The 25,481-nt window shown below is 49.3% G+C and overlaps 13 protein-coding genes across 13 annotated transcripts; 5 read left to right on the top strand and 8 right to left on the bottom strand.

Annotated features, from left to right (window-relative positions):
• Window positions 1–20: 20 nt before the first annotated feature.
• Window positions 21–1,685, bottom strand: ASPWEDRAFT_173101 (cytochrome P450; the record flags this gene model as incomplete). The annotated part of the gene is made up of 3 exons (XM_040831021.1): window positions 21–739; window positions 784–1,090; window positions 1,134–1,685. 3 exons carry the CDS (start codon window positions 1,683–1,685, stop codon window positions 21–23), a joined length of 1,578 nt encoding a protein of 525 aa, XP_040687339.1.
• Window positions 1,686–2,249: 564 nt separating this feature from the next.
• ASPWEDRAFT_28874 (glycoside hydrolase family 43 protein) lies at window positions 2,250–3,356 on the top strand (the record flags this gene model as incomplete). The annotated part of the gene is made up of 3 exons (XM_040833197.1): window positions 2,250–2,570; window positions 2,619–2,807; window positions 2,859–3,356. The coding sequence occupies 3 exons, from the start codon at window positions 2,250–2,252 to the stop codon at window positions 3,354–3,356; spliced, it is 1,008 nt and encodes a 335-aa protein (XP_040687338.1).
• Window positions 3,357–3,443: 87 nt separating this feature from the next.
• On the bottom strand, window positions 3,444–3,954 carry ASPWEDRAFT_741598 (uncharacterized protein; the record flags this gene model as incomplete). Its single annotated transcript, XM_040839447.1, has 2 exons — window positions 3,519–3,954; window positions 3,444–3,468 (listed from the first exon to the last, which is right to left on the bottom strand). Exons 1-2 carry the CDS (start codon window positions 3,890–3,892, stop codon window positions 3,444–3,446), a joined length of 399 nt encoding a protein of 132 aa, XP_040687337.1. The 5' UTR covers window positions 3,893–3,954.
• Window positions 3,955–5,704: 1,750 nt separating this feature from the next.
• Window positions 5,705–6,178, bottom strand: ASPWEDRAFT_28872 (ATP synthase subunit C family protein; the record flags this gene model as incomplete). The annotated part of the gene is made up of 1 exon (XM_040833196.1): window positions 5,705–6,178. The coding sequence occupies one exon, from the start codon at window positions 6,176–6,178 to the stop codon at window positions 5,705–5,707; it is 474 nt and encodes a 157-aa protein (XP_040687336.1).
• Window positions 6,179–8,439: 2,261 nt separating this feature from the next.
• On the bottom strand, window positions 8,440–10,005 carry ASPWEDRAFT_135102 (uncharacterized protein). Its single transcript, XM_040829333.1, has 3 exons — window positions 9,871–10,005; window positions 9,379–9,822; window positions 8,440–9,333 (listed from the first exon to the last, which is right to left on the bottom strand). Exons 1-3 carry the CDS (start codon window positions 9,892–9,894, stop codon window positions 8,746–8,748), a joined length of 1,056 nt encoding a protein of 351 aa, XP_040687335.1. The 5' UTR covers window positions 9,895–10,005; the 3' UTR covers window positions 8,440–8,745.
• A 1,522-nt stretch (window positions 10,006–11,527) lies between these two features.
• Window positions 11,528–13,176, top strand: ASPWEDRAFT_173096 (cytochrome P450; the record flags this gene model as incomplete). Its single annotated transcript, XM_040831020.1, has 6 exons — window positions 11,528–11,563; window positions 11,607–11,745; window positions 11,788–12,176; window positions 12,224–12,834; window positions 12,878–12,954; window positions 13,001–13,176. 6 exons carry the CDS (start codon window positions 11,528–11,530, stop codon window positions 13,174–13,176), a joined length of 1,428 nt encoding a protein of 475 aa, XP_040687334.1.
• Window positions 13,177–13,986: 810 nt separating this feature from the next.
• ASPWEDRAFT_41504 (MFS transporter) lies at window positions 13,987–15,602 on the top strand. The gene is made up of 3 exons (XM_040835576.1): window positions 13,987–15,018; window positions 15,068–15,199; window positions 15,247–15,602. Exons 1-3 carry the CDS (start codon window positions 14,036–14,038, stop codon window positions 15,476–15,478), a joined length of 1,347 nt encoding a protein of 448 aa, XP_040687333.1. The 5' UTR covers window positions 13,987–14,035; the 3' UTR covers window positions 15,479–15,602.
• A 39-nt stretch (window positions 15,603–15,641) lies between these two features.
• ASPWEDRAFT_69470 (lipase family protein) lies at window positions 15,642–17,459 on the top strand. Its single transcript, XM_040839049.1, has 3 exons — window positions 15,642–16,155; window positions 16,200–16,368; window positions 16,414–17,459. The coding sequence occupies exons 1-3, from the start codon at window positions 16,089–16,091 to the stop codon at window positions 17,072–17,074; spliced, it is 897 nt and encodes a 298-aa protein (XP_040687332.1). The 5' UTR covers window positions 15,642–16,088; the 3' UTR covers window positions 17,075–17,459.
• Window positions 17,460–17,885: 426 nt separating this feature from the next.
• Window positions 17,886–18,842, top strand: ASPWEDRAFT_28867 (SUR7/PalI family protein; the record flags this gene model as incomplete). Its single annotated transcript, XM_040833195.1, has 3 exons — window positions 17,886–18,005; window positions 18,049–18,522; window positions 18,567–18,842. 3 exons carry the CDS (start codon window positions 17,886–17,888, stop codon window positions 18,840–18,842), a joined length of 870 nt encoding a protein of 289 aa, XP_040687331.1.
• ASPWEDRAFT_538993 (uncharacterized protein) lies at window positions 18,742–21,314 on the bottom strand. The gene has a single exon (XM_040837974.1). The coding sequence runs from the start codon at window positions 21,154–21,156 to the stop codon at window positions 18,925–18,927; it is 2,232 nt and encodes a 743-aa protein (XP_040687330.1). The 5' UTR covers window positions 21,157–21,314; the 3' UTR covers window positions 18,742–18,924.
• Window positions 21,315–21,472: 158 nt separating this feature from the next.
• On the bottom strand, window positions 21,473–22,853 carry ASPWEDRAFT_113913 (uncharacterized protein; the record flags this gene model as incomplete). The annotated part of the gene is made up of 2 exons (XM_040828445.1): window positions 21,473–22,191; window positions 22,235–22,853. The coding sequence occupies 2 exons, from the start codon at window positions 22,851–22,853 to the stop codon at window positions 21,473–21,475; spliced, it is 1,338 nt and encodes a 445-aa protein (XP_040687329.1).
• A 180-nt stretch (window positions 22,854–23,033) lies between these two features.
• On the bottom strand, window positions 23,034–23,470 carry ASPWEDRAFT_173090 (uncharacterized protein; the record flags this gene model as incomplete). The annotated part of the gene is made up of 2 exons (XM_040831019.1): window positions 23,034–23,289; window positions 23,337–23,470. 2 exons carry the CDS (start codon window positions 23,468–23,470, stop codon window positions 23,034–23,036), a joined length of 390 nt encoding a protein of 129 aa, XP_040687328.1.
• A 249-nt stretch (window positions 23,471–23,719) lies between these two features.
• On the bottom strand, window positions 23,720–25,352 carry ASPWEDRAFT_113575 (FAD-dependent oxidoreductase; the record flags this gene model as incomplete). The annotated part of the gene is made up of 5 exons (XM_040828417.1): window positions 23,720–23,987; window positions 24,029–24,340; window positions 24,383–24,506; window positions 24,549–25,156; window positions 25,201–25,352. The coding sequence occupies 5 exons, from the start codon at window positions 25,350–25,352 to the stop codon at window positions 23,720–23,722; spliced, it is 1,464 nt and encodes a 487-aa protein (XP_040687327.1).
• Between the last annotated feature and the right edge of the window lie 129 nt (window positions 25,353–25,481).

Below are 25,481 nucleotides of genomic sequence, written 5' to 3'. Positions count from 1 at the left end.
CATCTCAAGATAATAATAGCTCAGACAACAATCCCCATTGCATCCACTTTCCTATCCCGCAATGTATATCCCTCTCTCTCTGCCAACTCCCACTCCCCTCTCACCACCTCCTCAACCTCTGCACTGCGCGATTCAAACCGCACAGAGAATGGCTTCGGAATCGTCATCATCCCAGGCTCATACGCATCATCCGACAAATCCACCTTTTCGGCTGCCACAATGTTAAACGCCCAGAGAATCTTCGCAATCGTGATGAACAGACTATTCTCCGCCAAGTGTATCCCGACGCAGATGCGGCGGCCAGCCCCGAAACTCCAGTGATCGCGCTCGTACGGATCAGCCATGGTGGCGTAGACGCCCGATCCGTGCGGGTGGTTGAGATAGCGCTCTGGCTTGAATGTTTCCGGGTCGGGGAAGAGAGATGGATCGTAGTGGAGGGGGTATTGCTGCATGATGATCATGCTGTTCTTGGGGATGGTGTGTTGCTTGTAGGTGATGTCGGCGGTGGTGTAGTGCGGGATGCCCATGTTGGTGGGAGGGCGCATGCGAAAGACTTCTTTGACGATGGCCCGGATGTAGGGGAGATGCTCGATGTCGCTGAAACTGGGTGATCGAATGCTTCCGACCACTTGGTCGATTTCGTCTTGAGCACGGCGCTGGATGTCGGGATAGGCGGAGAGATAGAGGATGCAGCTGTTCAGGGCTGAGGACGTCGTTTCAGATCCTGCCTCGATCATGGCTGCTTCATTAGCCGATGCTCTAGTGTAGTATATGGATACGTACTTCCAGCCAGGAACGCAGCCTGTAACTCGGAGATGCCCATGTTTTCATAGTCTGACTCGATGAACTGCTTCACAAAGCATTCGGGGGCGTTTCCTGACTCCATCTTCGTTCGCAGACCAGACCATAGCTTCATCCAGAGAGCATCTTGCTTTTCGCGCAATAGGCGGATGGATCGTTGCCACCAGTGCAGCTGCTTGGGGAGTATATCTGCCAACCACGGAATGACATCCACGATGTATTGCCCTGGTACTGATGCTTCTGAAAAGTCCTTCATGACTGCATACACCTCACGCACATCGTCGCATTCCTACCTCTTAGCACCATCACATTCTGCCAGACAGATCACATACCCAAGTCGGAATCCTCCTCCCATACGTCGACGTCATCATCACCGACGTGGTATACCTCCGCACATGCATATAAAACTCCCTCTCCCCCGCGTTATCCACCAACAAGTCAAACAGCAACTGCTTGGCTTCGAAATCCTGCGACGGCCGAAACGTATCCGACATGCGCGGCGTCAACAGTTTATGGCTCACCGATCGCAGTTTTCTCCATTCCGGTCCGTATGCCATGAACACGAAGCGCATCCCACCGGACAGTGCCTCCTGCGCGGCGGGCATCGGGGCCCGCGACGACGTCACGGAGGACTGCTTGTCGAGGATTTCCTTGATGGCTTCGGGCGAGTTGAGCATGTACCAATCCATCAGGCCGAGACGGACACGGTAGATCTCGCCATATTGTCGTGCCCATTGGATGAACTGGCGGTGAGGCTGGGAGGTGAGTTGGAGGGTGTTGCCGATGATGGGGAGGCCGGCGGGATATGGGGTGGGGGATTTGGATTTGGAGGATTTGTAGAGATAGATGGAGATGATGATGAGCAGGCAGAGGAGGAATGCCATGTTGATGGTTGATGCTATTCACACGTATATTTTTCTTCTTTTCATGGACTACCCCGCTTGCTGCAGGGATTATCATCCTTATTAATGCCTGAGGTTATAACAAGACGGTCATTGGCAAGGCATATCGATACTTTCTATGTAACACAGTAGATCAGAATATCTCGATCATCATATCCAATATTGACGGAGAATACACAAGAACATCTTCATTCATAGTCACTACAGACAATGTCAATAATTCAGAACTCGCCGATCTAATCAATCACCTACGTAAATAAGTGAGACAATGACGAATAACCCTTGGCCATATTCTGTCTCAGTTCATCCGTGCGGGGAAGTCGATCCTCCACCGGAATTTATCTCGATTGTATCACTAGAACTGCAGTTCTTCAGCAATCTAGTCTCTATTTATATATTAATTATCCACAGGTAACACTGCAGAATTAATCAATTAACCGACCATGCCATGCCAAGATATCAGACAACCACCCCTGTATGAGGGGTAACAGCATAAATAGGAGATCTATCCTGTCTGTCTGCATCATCATCAGTAAATCAATCAAGATGAAGTTTTCCTACATCGCCTCACTTCTCTCTCTCTGTTCAATTTCTCTTTCTCATCCTCTTTCCAATCTTCAAAAGAAAGCCGACTCCACCAAAGCCGGCTATCTTGCTGTCTACTGGACAACCGCCAATGAAAGCGTCTACTTTGCCCTGAGTGACAATGACAATCCCCTCGGCTTTCAGGCAATTCACGATAGCAAGCCCATTGTGTCGCCTACTTTAGGCACTGGCGCAGTCCGCGATGTCTCCATCATCGCCGGAGCAGGGGATGATGCCGATCAAAAGTGGTATATCATCGGGACGGATTTGAATATCGATGATGTACGTTCTCCCTACTGGTGAATGAACTCTACTAATAAATAATAATAGACCACCTGGGGCGATTCGACTCGCACTGGATCGAGGGGAATCCTCGTCTGGGAGAGCACAGACTTGGTCAACTGGACTGGCGAGAGACTGGTCACTGTTGAGGATGACACGGCCGGAATGGTGTGGGCTCCAGATGCCATTTGGGATCCGGATCAGAGCAAATACCTCGTCCACTGGGCATCGCAACTCGTAAGTCATCCATCTACTCCGTATTTCCATCTATATCATCTAACCAGGTAGTACTCTGCCGACGATACCGACCACACCGGCGATGCCACCACCACCCAAATCATCCGCTACGCCTACACAAGCGACTTCAAGACTTTCACCACCCCCAAGACCTGGATCGACCTGAAGACCGCCTCCACTATTGATCTCAGCATCCTCCCCGTCAGCGACTCGACCTACGTCCGCTTCTACGTGAATGGAAACACCACCGGCCCCGTCGTCGAGGTCAGCACCAACGGCCTCTTGGGCGACTGGACTGCACCGGATGGAAGCGTCAAGAACAGCGCCAGTTACGAAGGACCGTATCCGTTCTGGGATAACACTGTCGACGGCAAGGCATATCTCCTCAACGATGCTGTTGGAAGCAGCCCTGGACTGGCGGCGTGGACGTCGACGGATGTGACTTCGGGCAATTTCGACAAGGATTCGAGTTCTGATTTGACGTTTATGAGGCACGGGTCTGTGTTGGCCATTACGCAGGATCAATACGATGCTCTCAAGGCTTTGTAGATAGCTGAATTATATTAAGAATGAAGAATTAAATTAAATACTATAAATCAGTCCATCAAAACGAATCAAAGATATTGGCCACTGCCATCACGGAATATTCACCGTTCCCTTACTAACTTAATGTCAGCTCGGCACTAGATAGAAACCACCAGTTCAACCTACCAAGCATCCTCATCAGCAGAGCAATCAAAACGTTTCTCGGGGATGATACCAAGAGTCGGTCCCCCCATATGCGGCAAGGTATGAGTGGCAAAGCGTTTCTCCTCATGGTTGATACCGAGGGTCGGTTCTCCCATATGAGGCAAGGTATGGGTCGTAAAGCGAGCGTGGTTCATATTCCAATCCGGCAGGGGAAGAAGGGTCTCTTCGTCTCGTTTGACAGCGACGAGGGTAGTTGGGGGATAGCCAGGGTCGATGGTCTTTGTGACGGAGATGGCTTGTTCGGATGGCAAGTCGTTGAGAGGGCCAGCCTTTGCCAGGCCGGTTTGGATGGCGAGGGAAAGGACGAAGATGGAAGTGAGCATGTTGGACATCATGTTTCTTTTTGATGCTTGGATGATGAGGAGGCGAACAGGCGAGATGGGAATACTTATAGTCGTTTAAATCTTTAATGTCAGAATGAGTCGATAGTCGACTCGCTGAATCTATTGCCTGTCAAGCCATATTCGAATCTATCGTGTCGATCTCTATCAATTCCAGTAGTTATTTGATGCATTAGAGTGATGGATCTACCTCGTGCTCGCGAGTTCTTTGTCTATACATCATCACATCATACATCCGTTCTCTGTTGCCGCCCATCACTTCCATCTTCGCCCATCAATAATCACTTCTCAGCCATTCAGAATAATTATTCGATCTTGAGTACTAGGTTGCATTAAATGAATCAGACATAAGATTGACATAAGACAATATACATGATGCTATTGTCGATAAGGTTATTTTACCTTGATCAATGCTTCGTCAATCGCTATTGGGATACAGATCAGGCCATATGTTACACAGACTCGATGATCAAGCGCACTGCATTTGTATGACAGTCTATTATGTCTTCTGCCATGCGGTGGATTCGATCTTTTATTATAGACCATCGTCAGACACAAGTTGTATTTATATTGAGCGTGTATGTAATATTGCTCATCCTGGTTTATATGATCGGCTTTCCCCTGCACCTGTCCCTCTGCCGTCTTCGAGAAAATTAATCGATCAAATGCTGTTTTACAGATATTAATCAAGGATGATTCAAGGATAATGGATGATTCTATTGACTGATCCCAGCACTTCCGGCATTCAATTAGCCGGTATTCATAGCGATGACAGTCTACTCTTATGCCATCCATCCTTACTAATTATGCACGCACAATCATTCAAACATGAATAAAAAACAATGCTAATACCCTTCAAAGATACAACAATTGTCCAATGTCCAAAAAAGGCCTGGACAAGAAACAGTCAACAGCAACAGTGCTGCTGCAGACTAAACCGCGACCGGAGCATCGGAGACTTAATTCCAACCAGCCAATCAGAGTCCGCGACCCAAGCTCTCTCAAGCTCTATTTTTTCACGTCCTTCCATCAATTGAGTCTCAATTGTCTCAATTTTGATCCTAGCAGGTCAATTGACGCGTAGCAGTCTCTATCATATCAATTGACCTGACCTGTACTTCCCATCCACCTGGACGCAGTTGATAGATCGGAAGACAGCGGTGTCGTGTGGTCCACCGTCCATGTTTCGGGAGGTCGCGGCTATGGAACCAACGATTACCAGAGTAACCAACAGCTAGACCGCTACTTTCCGGGTCGCGACAGACAGACCATGGATCAGATGCCGAGAGTTCAACATTTTTTCAACACTGACGCTGGACTGAGTTGGACTGAGTTGGTGCAATGATAATTGACTGTAGACAGGGTGTCGTGGTCGTGTGTGAGGTGGTGAGGGAATATCGAATCCAGGAATTGATGCTCCACAATGTGGACCAATGGCTGGTGGCCATAACGGTTTAGGTGTTCTCACTGAGCTGGTCAAGCTGAAGCTATGGCGCTGTTGTTGTTGGAGCTCTGGGAAGCTGTCGCTGGATGGATCAAGGGTCTACGCTACGTCTGTCTACGAGAGCACCGAACAGCTATGGGGAAGCTGCCAGATAAGCTCAGGAAACCTTTGTAACCCCAGACATAGGAAATGGCATTATGAAAGATATACGCTCAGAGATCAGAGTGGTAGGCTCAGACAGTAGGGAGGAAGTGGCCGTTTGGACTCTATATGTACAATACAAGTTTGTAGATGAGGCTGAAAGTAGTACATGATAATAAACCACCACACATTACCCCCACGATGGCGGATTATTCGTTGATTTAAACGTACTTGCACATCATGGCAACCATGAGGTCGAACAGACCCATGGCTTCGACGAAGGCGAAACCGAGAATGGCGTAGGAGAAGAGCTGGCCACGGAGAGCAGGGTTGCGGGAGACACTCATGAGGAGGGCAGCGAAGACGAGACCGATACCGATACCGGCACCACCGAGACCGATGGCGGCGGAACCCATACCCAGGTTCTTGGAGACCTCAACCATGGCGGAGGCGACCTCGGAGGAGTACTGGCGGCGGGCCTGAACGTTGGCGAAGACCTGGCGGGCGTTGGCCTGGATGAGGTTGGAGGGAGTCTGACGCTTCATGGTCTGGAAGGGAACGGTGGCCTTCTGGGTGCGGAGACCGGTGGTGAAGGTACGCTTGGGGAGAGCGTTGAGCTGGACACGGGCAGCAGGCTTGGTAGCCTGGGCCATCTGGGAGGCCAGACGAGAGGTGAAGACACGAGCGGAGGCCATTGTGAAGGCTTTGGAGTGGTTTGGGAGGATAGAGAGAGTGAGAGGAGAGAGAGAGATGGAGTGGAAAAGAACTCTTCTGGAGGGAAAAAGCTGGGGAGTAAAGAGTTTTGAGGGACGATTGCGGCCAGGAGGAGATAAATACTCTGCGGCAAAATTTTCGCCAGAGCCAGACTGGATTGGGGCTAGCGCGGTGGTGGGAAAAGCCCTACTCTGGATGGAGCAAAATTACACGCCAATCAGTTGCACAGCTCACCTGGGCTGGCATTCCTGCGGATCGGAATGATTCGGGGTCTTACGTAGCGTTTCACTTTCCATTATCATACACAGTTGAACAAGGTCTGATTATGGATTGGATTTGTGTGTAGCCTGATCTGGAGTCCAGCGTATTTTGTACAGAATCCATTTCCTCATATCCATCCTCCTCAGCAGCTCCATCCATTCCATCCATTCCACTATTCAATTCTGAATATTATGATGATGAATTCGGTGCTATCCTGTTTTCATCCCTGTGTGGATCTCCCATAACTATGGTTCGATCCACCGCCCCACGCCTCCCCCCAATCACCGCTCGATCTACGCCGACCGTTCCTTTCTCGACGGTTCTCGGATCCATCAAACCGGGCCGAATCGGGTAACCGCTCCACCGTGTTCGGAATTACTGGGCAGGAAGAGTACCCGAGGTATGAAGCCAGGCTCCACTGGGCGCTCGGCTGTATGGAAAAAAAGAAATGGTCTCTCACCTCCTTTCCTCGGAATGTCTTCTCACCGGATCGTCTGTTTTGGAATGAGCAGGCCAAGGGGTGTTTTGTTTACAGTCTGCGTTTACTGCTGTCTTCAGTGTCGAAGAGTACCTGCATCCCCCTGCAGCTGCATGTTCAGGGTACTGGTAGGGATGGACGGGATGGCAGGGCTTGGGTATCAGCGCCCTTCCATGTGACCCAAGCCTCACCCAAAGCCATCCGTTTTTTTTCCCAGAAAGAACCGGTCAAGAACGAGGTCAATACCGCCAGCCATCTGGATGAGGTGTGCCTGTGAACTCTGTGATTCTCCGGTTGAGCGAGGCCATATTTATACACATTCCCAGGGCCAATGCAGCTAGGCCGCAAGCAGTAAGTGAAGCGGTAAAATACCGTGTGATGTGTAATTTTGGCTGGAAAACTCTGCTCGCGCGAATTTCCCGTCGCCGTGACTGCCAAGCCTCCTTTCCGCGGTTCCCTTCCTGTGGCGCTTGGAGCGGCAGCCCAGCGTTGTCAACTGTCACTGTCCAGAGAGAATTTAAAAGATAATTATATCAATATCTGCAATACAGAATACAGAGTAGAAGTAAGGTAGTGTAGAATCATTGAATTACTGAGAATTGAGAATTGTTGGTGAGAGAGTGAGAGACACGTAGCTCGATCGGGCTATCTCGTCAGCTCCAGCGGATCCACTCGGAGCTACGGCGCGATATCGCTGCCCCATGACCCGTCTCCCTAGCAATCAGAATAAGCAGTGGTCTGCTCCATCGTGCTATCGCCCTCAACGACCATCTCCATCGAGACAGCTTTGTTGTGGTTGACAGTATCACCATTCCGCCGTTCTCAGCGGAAGAAAATTTGATCGCTGAGGCTCATTGAGCTAAAGCTGAACAAGGACGCAGCTATCAGGGGTTTGTGCAGCATTGGCGCTGCTAGTGCCAAAGGGGTAATTGGTATTGCCTGATGCTTCAGGCTGAAGCAGCCAGGCATCCAAAGGCAGCTAAGGCATCAATGGGAATAACAAACAAACAGTGCAAACAAACACAGTCGCGTCTGAGCCTCAAGTCAATGATCGATGAAGAGAGGACGATTTATAGAGAATAAGCTATATACCTACTTATCTATTATATCTACTCTTGCAATTACTCTATTTCCAAAGATATACATATCATTGATTGTACGGTTGGTTGAGCCAGCTTTCGACTTCCGGATGCCTTGCGAACCTTCGACTGCTACCTCCTCCAATCTACCAGTAGATCTTATTTTATTCTTTTAAGGGTGTATGGTGACTATATAATTTGGTTACATTATTAAACATAAATAGATATATTAAGTGTAGTTCGTTTTATCAGTCAAAAGTTGTTCCCTTTGCCTCCATCCTTTCCGATATATATATCTACGACGCCAATGAACAGCTACAATGAACAACAAGATGGACCACGAGAGTTATTATTTGATTCCAATACTATCTAAAGGAGTATCTCTGAATTATCAAAATTATCATTATTATAGCAAGCAAAACCCAGCAGATGTTATTCATTGATTGTTTCTATCCATTGTTCGAGGACTGATTGGAGATCTTGATTGTATCTATAGCACCAATAGAGAAAGAAATTTTCGTTACTACGCTCAAGTACTAAATTCTATTATTATATGCAGCACTATTGGTCTGTGCCACCGTTAAATTTGATAAAGTTTATCGTGGCTGGCTGGTATATTGTTGACCGCAATTTCATCCTATAAATTGGTGATCTTCCAGATACACTATTGAACAGACAATAAAACGATTGAAAATGTAGATATAGAAAGTGATAAGTAATGTATAATAAACTAATCATACTTAACCACCAACCTCCCCCGGAATGCGCGTTTCTTATAAACATCCGGCAGGGATGGAATATCCCCTGGCGAGACAACAGTCAACTGAGACCGAATCCCCTGCTCCTCAACCAGCCTCATCATCGCCTCTGTCTCATCGCGACTAGCCACATAATTTCCCCGCAGAGTCAATTCTCTGAAAAGGATCGTGTGGGAATCAAACTGCCATTTGTCCGGTGGAAGACCCAGTAGAACTGCGATTCCGCCGACACGGAGGAGTTCGATACTCCATGTGTTTGCGGGAATGGAGTCGGTGCAGATGATTATCCCAGCCAGCCCTTCTCCGTTTGTGAAGGAGGTGATTTGGTCGGTTGCGTCGGGTTGGCTGGAGTTGATGGTTGCGTCGGGTTTGAGATGGTCGGGGAGATCCTTTGTCAGATCGAGGCTTTCTGCTCGATTGTCGATGGCGACGGTGCGATAGCCTAATGCTTTTGCAAATTGGATGCCCAGCTGCCCTAGGCCTCCAATTCCCACGATGCCGATGGTGTCGTGGTGTTGGAGATACGGGATGGCTTTGTTGAGTGCGCCCCAGACGGTGGCCTATACAGTTAGTATAGATAGCAATATAGCAGTAGAGGTACATACACCAGCACATAACAACGGCGCACCCTGCTCAAACGAGATGGAATCCGGCAATGCCACCGTCGTCGCCGAGTCGGCCACCATATACTCGGCAAAAGCACCGTCGTGCTTGAACCCGCCCGTTTCTCGCTTCTCGCAGAATCGAGCATCTAATTTGCCATATCGTCTGAGCGTGGATGAACAGCCTGGACAGCTTGAACAGGCATTCTTAAAGTTCAACACGCCGACCCTGTCGCCGATTCGCCACTTTGTCGATGCTTCCTCTCCCACTTTCGCTACGATGCCGACTGGCTCATGGGAGGGAATCATCGGTAGAGGACCATTGATCTCACCTTGGAAGACCTGGAGGTCAGAATGACAGAATCCTGCAGCGTGGATTTTGACGAGAAGCTCATTTGGGCGGATTTGGGGTATGTCGACGGTGGTCAAGATGTAGGGTTTGTTGAACTGGAGAGTCAGCTATGTATGAGAGAAGGGAGAGGGGAAAGAGCATACTTCTACAAGCTGTGCTGCCTGCATTGTGTTTGAAATATTGGTTATGATGTTGATGGTGTGTGGTGGTGATGATATGATGTCTTATACAATAGGTTGGATGTTGGAGAATTGGAGTAACTTGATGACTCCAACTACCCCTCTTCTATAGATATCATACCTGATAATTAATAACATATATACTTGGCAAGATAATGGCCATTAAATAAATAGATATCATATTGATATACATGCATTGTTTTGTCACTGCATTATCCAAGCCTATGAGCGTTGCCTATTGTAGGCATCCATGTAGGCATCAACCATCATCTTCCACCATCTTCAAACTCTAGATCTGAAATCTGTATAAAGCAAAACCAGCAATCATTTGACAATGTGGTAATTCGACCTGACTTACGTGTTTGCATCGTCGAAAACAAAAGATCCTAATTGAGAAACAGCTCTCAGAGGTCATTCATTGGCAACCAGGACAACGTCGCGGCTTAGCCCGGCTCGTTGTACAAATGATGACAAGGAGGGTATGGTTCGAATAGACTATGAGTAGCTGTATGATGGTTTTAATATAACTCTAACTTACTGCTCCTAGTCTAAACCCAGCATCCCTTGAATATCCTCCGACTTGGACGCCGAAGAGACACAGTGGACAACCTCTTTGATGAAGCTGAACTGCTTGAAGGCGTGCACGATATTGGCCACGGGCTGAATATATTGACCATGCCACATAGCCTGCAGGGGAAATGTTTCCTTACCAACTGACTGGACCTTATTGTGATGGGTCGGGTTCTTGGAGATAATGTGGGGGATGTTTTTGATAGATTTCTTGATAGTGAGCTGCTGAGCATTCGGAAACAGCTTGCTGTTATACCTGAGCATACTAAAGTGTCCGAGTATAAGCTATATTGTTATTCTAACATTATTCAAGACATATGACAAAGCCGCTTTTCATTAGCAGAATACCATCCTGGTTTCCTTCGATACGACAAGGAAAATGACAAATTGTATATCACTCAACACAGTCCTCATGTACTTGCGTTTAACATCTGGGTTGATAACCTCGTTGGCAGGCATCAAACCTAGGATGAATATGTGGAAAATATCAAATACTCCCATCCAAGAAAATCACCAAAGCACAACAGGATACGGCGGACGAGAAATGGAATTACAGGTTGTTGATGACGTTGAGCATGACACAGACGAATCGGTTTCGATTAGATATGAATCAGCGTGTTAGTTATTGGATGATACACATGATGCAGACTGATAATGCGGCGCAGAACAGATGCACTGACTCGTACTCGCATCGATGCTATTATGCTATTATGTGTTGGAGAAACGGCCAGAAGCCAAGAATAGAAAGCAACCTGGTCGTACAGGAATAGTGGATTACTATTTTAGTGAGACATTCGTTTGTTTTGAAAGAGTATTCCATATTGCCAGGTCAAAGCCACGACCAGGGGTTCGGGGGGCTGATATCTCGATCCAAGAAGCCACCAATCACGAGCAGAGAAAGACTGTCCATGCGGGGTGGGAAAGTTTAATATTCGAGAGAGCAACAAGGCTGCGTTTGGTGACAGCCTTGCATGACTTCATGGTGCATGAATGGAATATCGGTATAAAGGACGGAGGATTTCCATTGATTGAATTAGATGTCAGATCCAAAATGTTCATCCCTCTTCTGCTGGTGCTGCTGATAACGGTAATTCTCCCACCATGTATATCTACTCCAACTAATCATCCAGGCTATAATCCGGGTATATCGCAATCCCACCTCTTCCATTCCGGGACCATGGATCACCAACTGGACGGGTCTTATTTACGACTATCATTTTGTCAAAGGGAATGGAGCGCAATATGTCCAGGAACTGCATAAAAAATATGGTAAGTCTATCCTCAACTCACCAGATCCAATTAACAATGTAGGCCCCGTCGTCCGCGTGAGACCCAACGAAGTTGACTTTGCCGATCTCCCGTCAGTCAAAGAAATCCATCGCATCGGAAGCGGTTATGTCAAGTCGCGCTGGTATGACACGTTAGGAGGAGGAGGAATCCAGAATCTGTTCAGCATGACGGATCCGAAACTGCATCGAGCGCATCGGCGGCTGTTGGCGTGGCCGTTATCTGAGCAGGCTTTGAAGCAGCAGATGGAGCCGTTGATTCGGACACGAGTCGATCTGACGATACAGAGAATGAAGGAGGAGATGAAGACACGGCAGACGGTGGATGTGTGCAAGTGGTATCTGTTCATGGCGATGGATGTCATTGCCGAATTGTCGTTTGGAGAGTCGTTTGATATGGTCAAATTGGGAAAGGTATTCATCCTCTTCCATCTACCCATTGAGTATGACTGATTGGATAGAAAACGGAATTCAGCCTGGAACTGGAAAAATTGGGAGGGTTGGCTGCACTGCAGGCGACATGGCCGAGTGTTCTTCGATTGGCTGCGTTGGTTCAATGGCCTGTATTCAAACAGGCGATGCAGTCGACGATGAAGATGCAGCAGTGTGCCCGCGAGAGCATCCAGCGATACAAGCAACGCATGGCTGATCCGACGACAAAACCAACGCTGTTCACCCAACTGTTCGACCAGAAAGCAGATGGACTGTCGGATAAGCATATTGAAGACCATGCGCGCATCTTCATCATCGCAGGAAGTGACACCACGGCGAATACGCTGACCTATCTGTGCTGGTCTGTCTGTCGCGATGAGCAGATCAAACAGACGCTGCTGGAAGAGTTGACGGCCATCTCAGACGATTTCACCGATGCTGATCTGCAGCGTCTGCCGTATCTGAATCAAGTCATCACTGAAGCCCTGCGGCTGTATACTTCTGCTCCTGCACGCCTTCCGCGAGCTGTGCCGGATAGAGGCGCAGTGCTGGGGGGATATCACCTTCCAGCGGGTGCTACTGTCAGCACACAAGCATATACTCTGCATCGAGACCCGACGGTCTATCCGGATCCTCAAAGGTAAGCATCAATCATATAATAGTGATATAAGCTAACGAGACAGATTCAATCCATCTCGATGGGCCAATCCGAGCAAAACGATGAAAGACATGCTGATGCCGTTTGGCGCAGGCACTCGCAGTGAGTATTCCTATCCAATATCTGTCTACATTTTCTAACAAGACAGTCTGCATCGGAATGCATCTCGCTCAGATCGAACTGCGCCTGGCCACAGCGTCCTTCTTTCGTGCCTTTCCTCACGCCCGAGTGTCAGCCCGAGAGCAGATGAGCCAGTCGGACATGGAACAGACAATCTACTTTTTGATGTCGCCACGAGGGAAGCGATGCCTGCTGGATGTCTGACCACTGATATTTGAGGCTCGCCTATTCCCCATAATCCATCCAGACAACATCATAAGCGATGATTTCTAATGATGCCGAGATCCGGTCGGAAGGAGATGCCGTTTGTTCGGCGTGGGGCGAGCGGAATTCGGCACGTCAATGGAATATAATTATTATGAATATAAGATGAGAGTAGAGGGTATGGAAGAGTGTAGTTAATGCTATGAATGTAAAGAATATCGATGATGATAATAGATGATAGATGTACTGTTGTAGAATCAAGAATGTAGAGCATCAAGAGCGGAACGTTCCGCAGGGAATCCCGATGCTTTAAACGAAGTGGGCCAATCAAAGACCCTCTTTGGGCTGTCTTGGGCTGGTTATTTTATTTTCATCATGGATTCTTTTGTCTCTTTCTTTTCTTTCTTGATTTTTGCCTGGAAAGACCCACTGGACTCGCCTTAAGATGGCACGCCCATCCGGCACGGTTGGACCGTCTTCTGGCCAGACTCACAGCCAGCATGTCTCCGGCAGATGCACAGATTGGCGATGATTCTTCCGATCTGAGCAGTCTGCACCAGCGCCCCTCGCGACTCTCTCGCCGGGATTCAACATGCGACAGCGTCGAGCTCGAGCGCATCAACACCTACCGACTCCAACAGCAGGAAACGGTGGGATCCAGCCACAGCCGGGTTCCTCGCGAACAATGGCTGCCACTCGGTGCTGGCAAGCCGTATCCCCCGTCTCTGCCGAATTCTGAAGACTACGTGGTGGAGTTCGAGGGCGCCGATGATCCACTGCACCCCCAGAATTGGCCCATGGGGAAGAGGTGAGACATCTCATCTTCACATGGCTTCAGATGTACTGACTGAGTAGGGTCATGCTAGGATCGCTTCTCACCTCCTGCGCCCTCGTCACGGCTTTTACGAGTGCCGTATTCGCTGCTGCCGCCCCCGGTGTGATAAAAACCTTTGGTTTTGGCGAAGAAGTCGCTGATTTGGGAACAACGCTGTATGTGCTGGGCTTCTCGGCTGGCCCGACAGTATGGGCACCGGGGTCGGAACTCATGGGACGTCGATGGCCGCTGTTAATTGGCATTCTGGGCTTCAGTATCTTCACCATTGCCTGTGCAACAGCCAAAGACACGCAGACGGTTATGATCACTCGGTTCTTTGCGGGATTCTTCGCGGCAAGCCCGATTGCTTTGGTTCCTGCGAGCCTGTCAGATATGTTCAATAGTGTTGATCGTGGAATCGCCATCGGTTTGTATACCATGGCCGTGTTTGGAGGACCGTTTACAGCGCCGTACATTGGAGGCTTCATCGAAGAGAGCTATCTGGGCTGGCGATGGACGCTGTATCTCCCAGCCATCGTCGGATTCTTCACTCTGCTCATGCTGGCTACCTTCGCCGAAGAAACATACGCCCCGATGATTCTCGTCCAGAAAGCAGCGACTCTCCGCCGGCAGACGCGCAACTGGGGAATCCACGCCAAACAGGATGAATTGGAGATCGACTTTCGCCAGCTCATCACCAAGAACCTGGCGCGACCGTTCAAACTGCTTTTCACAGAGCCGATTGTCTTTCTGCTGACGCTGTACATGTCGTTCATCTATGGACTGGCATATGCACTGTTGGAGGCATATCCGGTTGTCTTTCAAGGAGTGTATGGCATGAAAGGAGGAGTCAGCGGACTGCCTTTTATCGGGTTGATGATCGGACAGTTCATGGGAACTGGATTTGTGCTTTCTTTGCAAAAGTCATATGTGCGAAAGCTGCAGGCTAATCATAATATCCCTGTTCCTGAATGGCGGTTGTTGCCGTGCATCGTGGGTGGTGTTGCCTTTGCCGGTGGACTTTTCTGGTATGTCTCTATACTCATCTATATCTGTCTGACTATACTAATCAGTTAGGTTCGGCTGGACTGGCTTCACACCCTCGATCCACTGGATGGCCCCGACAGCAGCTGGAGTCATGGTGGGCTTTGGCATCATCACCATTTTCATGCAGGGTTGGAATTACCTGCTCGATTCGTACCTCAACTTGTATGTCTTCTATATATCTATCATATGATACGATACTAATAGATCAGTGCCGCATCTGCCTTTGCTGCGAATACCATGCTGCGATCTCTCGTCGGCGCCTGCTTCCCCCTCTTCTCTCGGCAAATGTTCAACAATCTTGGTGTGCAGTGGGCAGGCACTCTGCTGGGATGCATCGCAGTCGTCATGATCCCAATCCCCATCGCATTCCGGTTCTTCGGACCCCGGATTCGGAAGAAGAGTCGATTGGCACCGACGGTTGAGGAGGTCAAGACGGCTTAAGGCGGAGAAATCGAGGGATCCATAGATTTGATCGGGATAGACTGGAAATAGAAGGGATCGGCATCACATGCGATGAGTCAGACTGACAGTTGCGATGGATTGGAGATTAAAAGTTAGAATAGAATAGAAGTAATAGAATAATGATTGCATATTCATCACGTTCCAACAATTCTAATTCTAATCATCTCGTGAAATATGGCCATCGTCTTCACGTTCTTGAACGAACCGAGGATCGACCGCTGATCGGATCGGACGTGATCCCAAAAGGGTAACAAAGCCTCTCCCCACCGGTCTTAATCCTTCCTAGGCTGAGAGATATCTCGCGAGTTCAGCTGAGCGTTCATCAGCTGTGCCTGATCGGCGTCTTTGTTTCTGCAACGGGAAATCCACGTGAAGTTCTCCATGGAATCCCTCGTGATGCGGAGGTTACTGTGGATAATGAAGCAGCATCATTGGGCCTGTTGCAAACAACGATGAGGAAATCTGACCATACAGAGATTTCGGAGTCGCCGTTTGGTGCTAGTCGCTTGCGAGCTGAGATGGATCTGATCAATACTTAAGCTGGTGATTCCTCGTTCGTCTGCAATTGTCCATCTCAGCCATCGCCAACATGCGCTTCCTCGCTCTCCTGTCCTTCGTGGCAGCCCTCTGCCAGGCCGCCCCTCTTGAGTCCAGAGGTATTTCATTTCATTGTATTCTCAGGTATAAACTAACTGTATAGACGTCTCCACCACCGATCTGTCCAAGTTCGACTTTTGGGTCCAATATGCCGCTGCCTCGTACTGCCACGACAACTATGCCTCCAAGACCGGCCACAAATTGACCTGCTGGGCGCACAACTGCCCCGAAGTCGAAAAGGCCGGTGCTACCATCGTCTTTGATTTCTCCAAGTATGCTTCTTCTGTCCCATCGTCATATCGTAGCTAATGAAGTAGCAAAACCCTCACCGACACCTCCGGCTTCGTCGCCGTCGACGACACCAACAAAGCCATTGTCCTCGCCTTCCGTGGCTCCTACTCCGTCCGTAACTGGGTCGCTGATGCCTCGTTCCTCGCGGTCGATCCGAAGCTGTGCGATGGCTGCACCGCCGAGTTGGGCTTCTGGACTTCCTGGACATTAGTGCGCGAGGACATCCTCAAAACCCTCAACTCGACCATTGCCCAACACTCTGACTATGAGCTCGTCGTGGTCGGACACAGTCTCGGTGCTGCGGTGGCCACTCTCGCTGCGGCTGATCTCCGAGCAAAGGGACACGAAGCGACGCTGTACGCGTACGCCTCGCCCCGGGTCGCCAACAAGGCATTGGCCAAGTACATCACCGACCAGAAGAACAACTACCGCTTCACGCACACCAACGACCCGGTGCCCAAGCTGCCGCTGTTGGCGATGGGCTATGTGCATGTCAGTCCTGAATATTACATCACCTCGGGCAACAACGTGACGGTCAAGACGAGCGACATCCAAGTGTACAATGGCGATGTCACCTTCCAGGGAAACACCGGCACCGGACTGCCTGATCTCACGGACTTTTCCGCTCACCACTGGTATTTCGAAGAAGCGGACGCGTGCAAGGGGCCCGGGCTGCCGTTTAGGTAATGCGCTATGATGACACTGGCCATGATCTGGTGCGGCATTTTCACCCTTAATGATGGCATTGGGGAAAAATAAACTCCAATAAACCGGGAACGAACAGGAGAGACGGGGCGAACCGAGAGATCGAGTCAGAGATGGCGATGGTGGCGTCGATCTGAGGGGATGTAGTTTCCAGATGATCTCCCAACCACCGCTGATTATGCTTCGAATCGAGTTCGATTCGATTGCATGGGCCAATGAGAGGCTGTGGAAGTTATTTGGAAATGAGGAATGTAGCGTTTGGTTTCAGATGCTCGACAATGTCTTTGTATAGGTAGATGATGTCTATAGAACAGTATAATAATTCAGTCAGGATAAGTAAATGACAATTAAATGGCAATTGAACCACAATTGATAGCTAAGAGATAATTAATAAATAGATGATAATAACTAGATGGTAATAGACGGTCATAGTAATAGATGGTGCCATCTGATGCCTGGATCAGATCAAGGGATGCATTCCCCATCGTTCAGATTCCTCGATTGTATAGGAGACTTTTATATTCCTGCTACACTCTGATTCGTTCAAACAGCCGGTAAAAATAGCCTGGAAAGCGTAAGAATGCATGGTGAATCTCGTTATTATGCGGTGGCTGGGTCTGCATGCGGTTGGAAATCTATAGCAGTTGGATGGAAATGCTCCGTATATCTAGTTGATTCAGCCACAAAGTCAATTTTCTTGTTTATGCTTCGTCTTATTCTCTATCTTTTATTATTCCACTGAAACACCCATGCCTGGTAAACTCTATTTCTCTCGAATATCAATAACTGCATCATGGCGTGCTTCCACGATCTCATTCCCACTCTGACTGTCTTGCTGGCGTTTATCCTGAGTTTACTATGTCTCTTCTCTGGCTCGGATAGCAACTTTCTCACCAAGGCTGATATTGTCACCGTATGTCCATCCTGATATACATGAGCCATACTGATTCCTTTAGTTGGAAACATCCAATATAGGCAATGGCGCCGGCATACGCGACTTCTACTCGGTCTACGTGATGACCTACTGCGAAGGCTTCATGGAACAATGCTCCACCAACGGAACAGAAGCCCTCAACTTTGTCCGCAATGTGACCTTCTGTTCTGATCGCGCTGTTCCCTTTGCCTTTGATGCCGGCACGATCTTGTCCAACGATATCCACCCCGAAGACCCGGCGGAGTCTGTGTCTGACCTGAACTGGCCAGATTTCCCGTCGGATGACTTTGACTTTCTGGCTCCGACCAGCCAGGCCATGGTCGTCTTCTACGTGGCTGGAACTGCTGCGGCTGGTCTGGCTATTCTATACAGAATCTGGATTACCTGGGGTGGCCATGGACCTCGTGGCTTCCAAGCACCGGGTGAAGTACCAGGGACACCCAGGGAAATCGTGTCTCAACCGCGACGGTCGAAGCGAGAAATGTCCTTGATGATGGTGAGTCTTTCCCATCCTCGTATGTATCTATACTAACAAGACAGTTTGGCTTTATCTGTCTAGGCATCGCATCGACCATTGCCAGCGTCATCGCCACTGAATTCGTCAATCTCGTCAACAACCACGGCCGCGACAATGGCATCTCGGCCAACCACGGCGATACGTTTTTGGCCATGTCCTGGACGGCCGTTGCGCTGCTTTTCATCGGCAGCATGGACAGTCTGTACATGGTGATGGTCTGGCATTATCGCCACTGCACCTGCGAACAAGTATCTCCGCTTGACCCTGAAGCGAAGCGACCACCACCGGAGGATTTCTAGTTTCATAAAGAAAAGGCGATGCGGGACGGTTTTATTTCAACGTTATACCCTAGTTTAATAATGGATTCACCTATCTGTATTTCTATGATGAGAATACATTCCCAGACAAGACATCTTCTCTCTTTCCCAGGTGAAACAGCGGAATGTGCTCGAGGGGCGCAGGCACCGTCACATTCTGCCCTCCTGTATACGTGGCGTTAGTCCACCAGTATGTCCACTTCGTGCTGTTGTCGATGCGAGGAAGATAGACGCTCCATTCCGTCACATTCGGCACTGTCACCGGCGTTACGAGCAGCTTAGGTCCAAACATGTACTGTTGTGTCGTGGCGTTGCTGTTTTCGCGGGTCATTCTGGCTATCTCAGGGTCTGTCTTTTCGAAATCCATATAGAGAGGTCTCATGATCATCCGTCCAGTCTGGTGGAACTGGTCAAAGATAGCCTTGAGGTATTCGCCCAGCTGATAGCGCAGTTTTATATACGACACGATAATCGGCGTGTTCTTCTCCCCGTACGACCACGGCTCGTTGTTGCATGTAAACGCGTCTTGCACATCGCATGCTCTCGATCCATGGACTCGCATGAACGGGATAAACGTCGTCCATTGCAGCCATCGCACAAACAACTCACGATACTCCGGTCGGTCGATATTCGCACTCCATTCCACTGTCGGGTCCGCCTGGAAGCCACCTGCATCGACCGTCCACCATCCCCAGCCTGTCGCAGCGGCAGATAATCCACTCGCGACTTGCAATCCCAGTGTCTCCCAGACTGAACTGATATCGCCCGACCAGATCATGCTGCAGAAGCGCTGCGACCCGATGTATCCAGAGCGACTCAGACTGATGTGGTCGCAGGCTGTTCCAACGTCGGTCGAAGTAGCGTTGCGATAGCCCTCTTCGATGGCCTGTTGATGGGCCCATGGGTACAGCTTGCCCACGCTGTCTTGCGTACCAGCATAGTACAGCACATCTGGCAGCGCGAATGGGATGGACTGGATGTATGTGCTTTGGCCATTGTTCTCGTATGCTTCGCCTAGTGCACCCCCATCGGCCTGGTCGATCCAGAAGTTCTTGATCCCCTTGTCGTAGTAATTGCGCTTCAGCGTATCCCAGAGAAACCGACGAGCCTGGGGATTCGTCGAGTCGTAGTTGCGAATATACGACCCATTCCAGCTGTCAGTCGTGCCAGGTCCTGATCTTGTCGCAGAGAGGTATCCATTCGCCTGCATCTCGAGATAATTCTCACTATGATCCGAAACACTCGGCCACAGCGACGCCATCATCTCGGCGCCGGTGAGGTTCTTGACCTGCTGTGCCATGGATGCAACGTCTGGCCACAAAGCAGGATCTAATCCCCAGTCACCTTGATGAGCCCATGATTGGTAGTCGATGACAATCAGTGACACGGGAATGTCGTATTTCTGGAAATTCTCCGCCAGAAGAATCACCTCGCTCTGGTTCTCGTATCGCAGCTTCGACTGCAGATATCCCAAAGACCAGTCTGGAGGCGTGGGAGCACGACCAGTCAGTGCAGACAGTCGTCGTTGCAAAGTATCATAATCACCCGGCGACGCAGACACAATCACATAGTCCACGACGCTTGCAGCATTCGCCGTGAATCGATTCCGAAGAGGCCCAAACTCCATTCGCCCCTCTGATGCCATATTCCAGATAAAGCCATAGCCCTTGTTGCTCATAAACACCGGAGTAGGGATGTACGTGTTGAAGTTGACCAGATCAATCGTGGATCCCTTCTTATTAACCAGATGATCCTGCTGCGTGCCAGTCCCATAGATCTGCTCATCGGGCGTCGTGCTGAAAGAGAACTCGGCGGAAAATTCACTGCCTGGGCCATTCCAGTGATAGTATCGAGGGTTGATCGACTTGAGCGGTGCATACTCGTTCGTCAAGAGGGTTTCCGAGCCATCAGTCTCAACGCGGTAGAAAGCCAGTCTGTAGCCTCCTGGATTGCCGCCCCAGCCAGAGGTCCGCACGATGGTGTTGCCATTGCGCATCGTCACGGAGCGATTGCCATTAAAGGCCGTGTCGTAGTCCATTCCGTGTGCTTTTCCATCTTCCGGTCCTTCCAGCGGAGGGTCATACACGAAGCTGATTTCATGGCCGGAAGGAGGCCGAAAAGGCCAGGCACGAACACGGAAACCGTCATAGCCAAATGGCTGGACGAGGATCGTTTCAAAGCCATGCTGCATGCGAAAACCAGTGCTATTGGGACTTAAATAGTCTGATCTGGGACTGATGGGATTCGCAAAGCCGATGAGGGCCTGCGAGAGGCAGACCAGGAGCAGCAAGAGCATTTTGTTGATGCCAAAATAAACAGTATTCTTTGTCTGTATTTAAGGATCTGTATTTAATTATCCGGATAGCCTGATATGACTGGATCTGGCATGATCATCGACGGAGAAATTGATTCCGTGAGGGGATACAAGATGCATACCCCGCATCGGTTAAATAAGAAGGCAGGGATGGTCAGGGTCTATTGAACTGTTCATGATTCTATTCGTTTCTTGAATATGTGAAGTAGATAGATGGTAGCACAGACTGAATCGACCAAGAAGGTATGCCCGAACGAGATGAATTAGAACATGTCCAACGATATCCTGTAACCAAGAACTATACAGATAAGCCTCCATATCTCTTCATCCATTCAGACTCAATCGCTGCCCTCGTCGTGATGCGCTCTGCTGGCTCATACGTTAACATGGCCTTCAATAACTTTTCCAAAACAGCCAATTCCTCTTCCCCAAAATCCTCTTCCCTTCCCATGTCCCCAAGTCGTTCCAAAAGCGGACGAGAACGAGGCGAATGAGCTCTCTTCGTATTGACATCCCACGATCCATCTTCCAGGAAAAAGTCCCTCTTCTTCTCCCACCGATTCCACCATCGCTCTGGAAGAGGACCCAAAGTGCTGATCATCTCTGCAAGTGCATGGTCCTGATCTGGCATGAAGCCTTCAAATAGGGGCCGCTCACCCAGAACCTCGTAGAGTGTGCATCCCAACGTCCAAACATCAACAACCTGACCAAGTGGCTCATTGAAGAATGCTTCTGATGGTGTATAAAGAACGGGAGTATGCAGCCCCTCTCGCTTCTGATCTTGAAAGAACGACTCGCCAAAGTCTGAGATGATGATATGAGGATCTTCAACATCTTCACATGCGTGGCACACCATGGCCGGGGAAACGCCGTATCGCGGGACTTCCAGGCCATTTGGCTGTTTGTCTATTCGCTCAACTGGTGAATATTGAGGCTCGCCCAATCGATCGTAGAGTTGTTCGACGGTAGAATCCCCAGGGGTAGGCTGCTTGAGGAGGATGTTGTTTAAATGAAGACCTATCCAGTCAGTATTCAACCAGAAGAAGGGAATGCGACGTACCTCCGTGCACGACACCGCAAGAATGGATATAATCCAGCCCACGGAGAATCTGGGCTGTTATCGATCGAGCGACATGGGGTTGGAACTTCCAGATGACGCTTGCTTCTTTGGAGCTGGCAAGACTGCATCCAGCAGCTTCACTGACCAGACACAGATGACGCCCATTCGGTCCGTCGATGGTAAATTCATCCAGAAATGAAGAAACATACGCCTGTCCTGGATGGTCTTGAATTCCACGATTCAATGCACGCATGATTTTGCTTTCAGAAGACTCTTTCGGGGTATCGGCAGTGAGGATTTTGAGGGCAACGCATTGCTTCTCCTCGCGGTCTCTGGCCAGCCAGATGGTGGAATAAGTGCCATGACCAAGTTTGTGGACGATTTGATAACGCTCATCGTTGTATTCATCGCTAATATGAATTGGATGGTAGCCACCAGGCTGATACCATTCGAGATTCTCCACGCCTGCATCGAAATCGTAGTGGTATGTTGGTTCGACCAAGGGGCGACATGGATCCTTGGCGTGATGTTGAGACGTTGTGAACGTTCTTGTTCGATGCAGTTTGAAACGAAGAGAGAGGATAATAGGTCTACAGAGAGGATAGCTGAATATGACCATTATGAAATGTGCTATTGACTTCAATCACTTCTATCTCGGTTTGTTATGATTTGGACGTGACAAGGCAGCAAGGCAGACAACCCAAAGCAGACTAGCGCGTCTATAGAAAGAACAGCGACAAAGAGAGAATAAAGAAAGCACAGAGAAAGAAAAGAGAGAAAGACAAAGATAAGATATTTTCTAAGCAGAACGGACATCGGACGGAAGCCCCTCCGGCCAGATTTCATTGCCCTGGGTGTCGAGAGTACTGTCCGGCGTGATATACCCGCTCGACGACACGTCCACAATCACGTAAAGGTCCTCTGAGGCTGTAAATCCATGAATCGTATCGTGTGTCTTGTCCTGGCATTGTTTCTCATTCTTCGTGGAAATCTTAATGTATGGTGCGACAGGACGGGACTTGCCTTGGAGCGTGGTGGTTGTTTGGATGTCGGATCTAAGAGTGGTCAGTATTGTTGAATGGAGTTATTTTGGCTGGCTTACCTGATCAGGATTTCGCATACGCTGGGATCAGCTTGGATTGCGATATAGTATGCCGAGTTGATCAATGCATTGGCCTGGCGCGCATTGTCTGGCTTGGGGATCTTCCAGACATACTTGATGCTGTTGGCAGCCATCGCGTAGATGATGTGGTGAATGTGCGAATATATATTAAGAAAATATTGGAGGGATAGAGTGGGATGAATACAGAAATTATCGCTTCGAGTCAGACTCTCCTGAATTTATAGAGTCGATCTGGTTGAGAACAAAGCCACTCATGAAACATGGCCTTTATGAGGTTGTAACCATGAAACACGCAAACAAAGATATGGTTCATTCAACTGCAGAGCATCAAGCTATCAAGGATATATATTTAGCCACAAAACCTACAGCCTCTCTTTCATCCCAATTGCTCGAAGGTCTTTGACATCCGCAGCAGGCAACTCTGGCATTGACAACTTCAACTCTTCCGCCACCATTCGGGCAGCCCAATATCCAGTAACAAAGGCCAAAGCCAAACCCCCGGCATAGCCTCGATTGCTGAATCCCCCTGCATCAACACCGGCAATGAGTAATCCTGGGATTGGCTTGCGGTCTGCCGTGAGTGCGTGCCCGCGAGTGTCGATGGAAATGCCGCCGTAGGTGAAGGTGATTCTATCAATTAGCATAGATCAGAAAGAATAAAGAAGACTTACGATGGCTGCACCTCCATGGCGAAGAATGGCCCTTCACCGTCTACGAGGGCATCTGGGGCGTTTGCATGTTGTCCTGCTGGAGTGTCGAGTGAAACACTCGGGTCTCTTTGACGGATGACACGAGAGTAGTTGTCAATGGTCTGTCGTGCTTGTTTACCGTCGACGCCCCATTGGGAGAGTGCATCAGCAAATCCATCTAGGGTGTCTGCACTGGTGACATTGCAACCATGGTCTCTTGCTTTCTGGAGACGATCGATATCACCAGCGTTGGGGAAGAGGGCAGACACGCAGTGTTGCTTTCGAGTGCGTTCACTAGACAGTTAGCATTTTATATCAGATATTCAGAAGACATACTTAAAGAGAATGAAACCACGCCGTTTCTCTTGTTTGGCCAGATACTGATTGACAATCTCATCGCCGAGTGTCTCATCAGTAAACCTCTTTCCGGATTCATTGATCAGAAGACAGTATTTACTCTCTGCTCACGTTAACTTCATCCATACCATCACGAGATACATACGGTACTGTGCTAATGGAAGATAATCTTTCGGATCAACATCCTCGGCCTTCAGAGGTGCAGCCAGAAGATGGCCATAGTACGTGTTCATTCCACGACTGGTGGCTGCTCCAACAGACGAAGCCAGACGAAGACCATCACCGACTGATCCGCGATTTGAACGGACGAAGATATTATCTCCGCCGTATCCGAGATGTTGGGATGTGAGAGCAGCCGATCCTTGGAAGCCTCCAGTTGCGAGAACGACATGCTTTGCTCGGATTTCGAGATATTCCGGCTGATCTGTAGTATCACGACGAACGATGGCTCCGATGACACGGGATCCAGGAAGAGATGGTTCTTGGATGAGCTTGACGATGGTGGTATTCATCAGAACAGACGAGTTGGGATTGTTCTGCAGACGGCGTTGATGCAGCTGATACAGCGATGGGATCTTGATCGGAAACCCAATGCCAATCGTCATGATGCCATCGAAACGATCTGCTGTTGGCACTCCATTCTGTCGCATCCATTGAACGGCAGGCAGATAATCCTCCATCCACGCCTGTTGCAAAGCGGCATCGCCATCTGGCACCCAGGACCGTAGACTGTCGTATGTTTTGGGAGCCCAACTTTTCAATTAGTATCATCCATATGGATATACTGGAATACTTACAACATGCCGGCCGAGTAGATGGACGAACCGCCCAGATGAGGCTGTTTCTCGACGACCATCACTCTGGCGCCAGCATCAGCAGCAAAGGCAGCGCAGGACATGCCTGACATGCCGCCTCCGCAGACAAGAACATCGACAGTGTGGACTTTCATGTTGATGGATTGTTGAATGATGAATTGGGACTGTTGATGTGGTTGCATTTATGTTGTCACAACCGGGGCCGGTCTCTAAAATAAACCACCGGCCCGGATGAGAATCGTTTACCCACAAGATATAGTCGA

This window comes from Aspergillus wentii (genome assembly GCF_001890725.1).
Source record: "Aspergillus wentii DTO 134E9 unplaced genomic scaffold ASPWEscaffold_5, whole genome shotgun sequence".
NCBI classification, from domain to species: Eukaryota; Fungi; Ascomycota; class Eurotiomycetes; order Eurotiales; family Aspergillaceae; genus Aspergillus; species Aspergillus wentii.
Note: the sequence above shows the minus strand (reverse complement) of the source record. Positions and strands in the feature narration are given on the sequence as shown.

What these genes read in the sequence shown, in the direction of transcription:
- ASPWEDRAFT_69470 (XM_040839049.1), top strand. Translation starts at nt 16,089, where the DNA reads ATGCGCTTCCTCGCTCTCCTGTCCTTCGTGGCAGCCCTCTGCCAGGCC. An exon ending in CGCCCCTCTTGAGTCCAGAG is followed by an intron (nt 16,156 to 16,199) that starts GTATTTCATTTC and finishes CTAACTGTATAG; the next exon opens with ACGTCTCCACCACCGATCTG. An exon ending in ATCGTCTTTGATTTCTCCAA is followed by an intron (nt 16,369 to 16,413) that starts GTATGCTTCTTC and finishes CTAATGAAGTAG; the next exon opens with CAAAACCCTCACCGACACCT.
- ASPWEDRAFT_135102 (XM_040829333.1), bottom strand. Translation starts at nt 9,894, where the DNA reads ATGCAGGCAGCACAGCTTGTAGAA. An exon ending in AGGCAGCACAGCTTGTAGAA is followed by an intron (nt 9,823 to 9,870) that starts GTATGCTCTTTC and finishes CTGACTCTCCAG; the next exon opens with TTCAACAAACCCTACATCTT. An exon ending in CGCCGTTGTTATGTGCTGGT is followed by an intron (nt 9,334 to 9,378) that starts GTATGTACCTCT and finishes CTAACTGTATAG; the next exon opens with GCCACCGTCTGGGGCGCACT.
- ASPWEDRAFT_538993 (XM_040837974.1), bottom strand. Translation starts at nt 21,156, where the DNA reads ATGCTCTTGCTGCTCCTGGTCTGCCTCTCGCAGGCCCTCATCGGCTTT.
- ASPWEDRAFT_41504 (XM_040835576.1), top strand. Translation starts at nt 14,036, where the DNA reads ATGCTAGGATCGCTTCTCACCTCCTGCGCCCTCGTCACGGCTTTTACG. An exon ending in TTTGCCGGTGGACTTTTCTG is followed by an intron (nt 15,019 to 15,067) that starts GTATGTCTCTAT and finishes CTAATCAGTTAG; the next exon opens with GTTCGGCTGGACTGGCTTCA. An exon ending in CTCGATTCGTACCTCAACTT is followed by an intron (nt 15,200 to 15,246) that starts GTATGTCTTCTA and finishes CTAATAGATCAG; the next exon opens with TGCCGCATCTGCCTTTGCTG.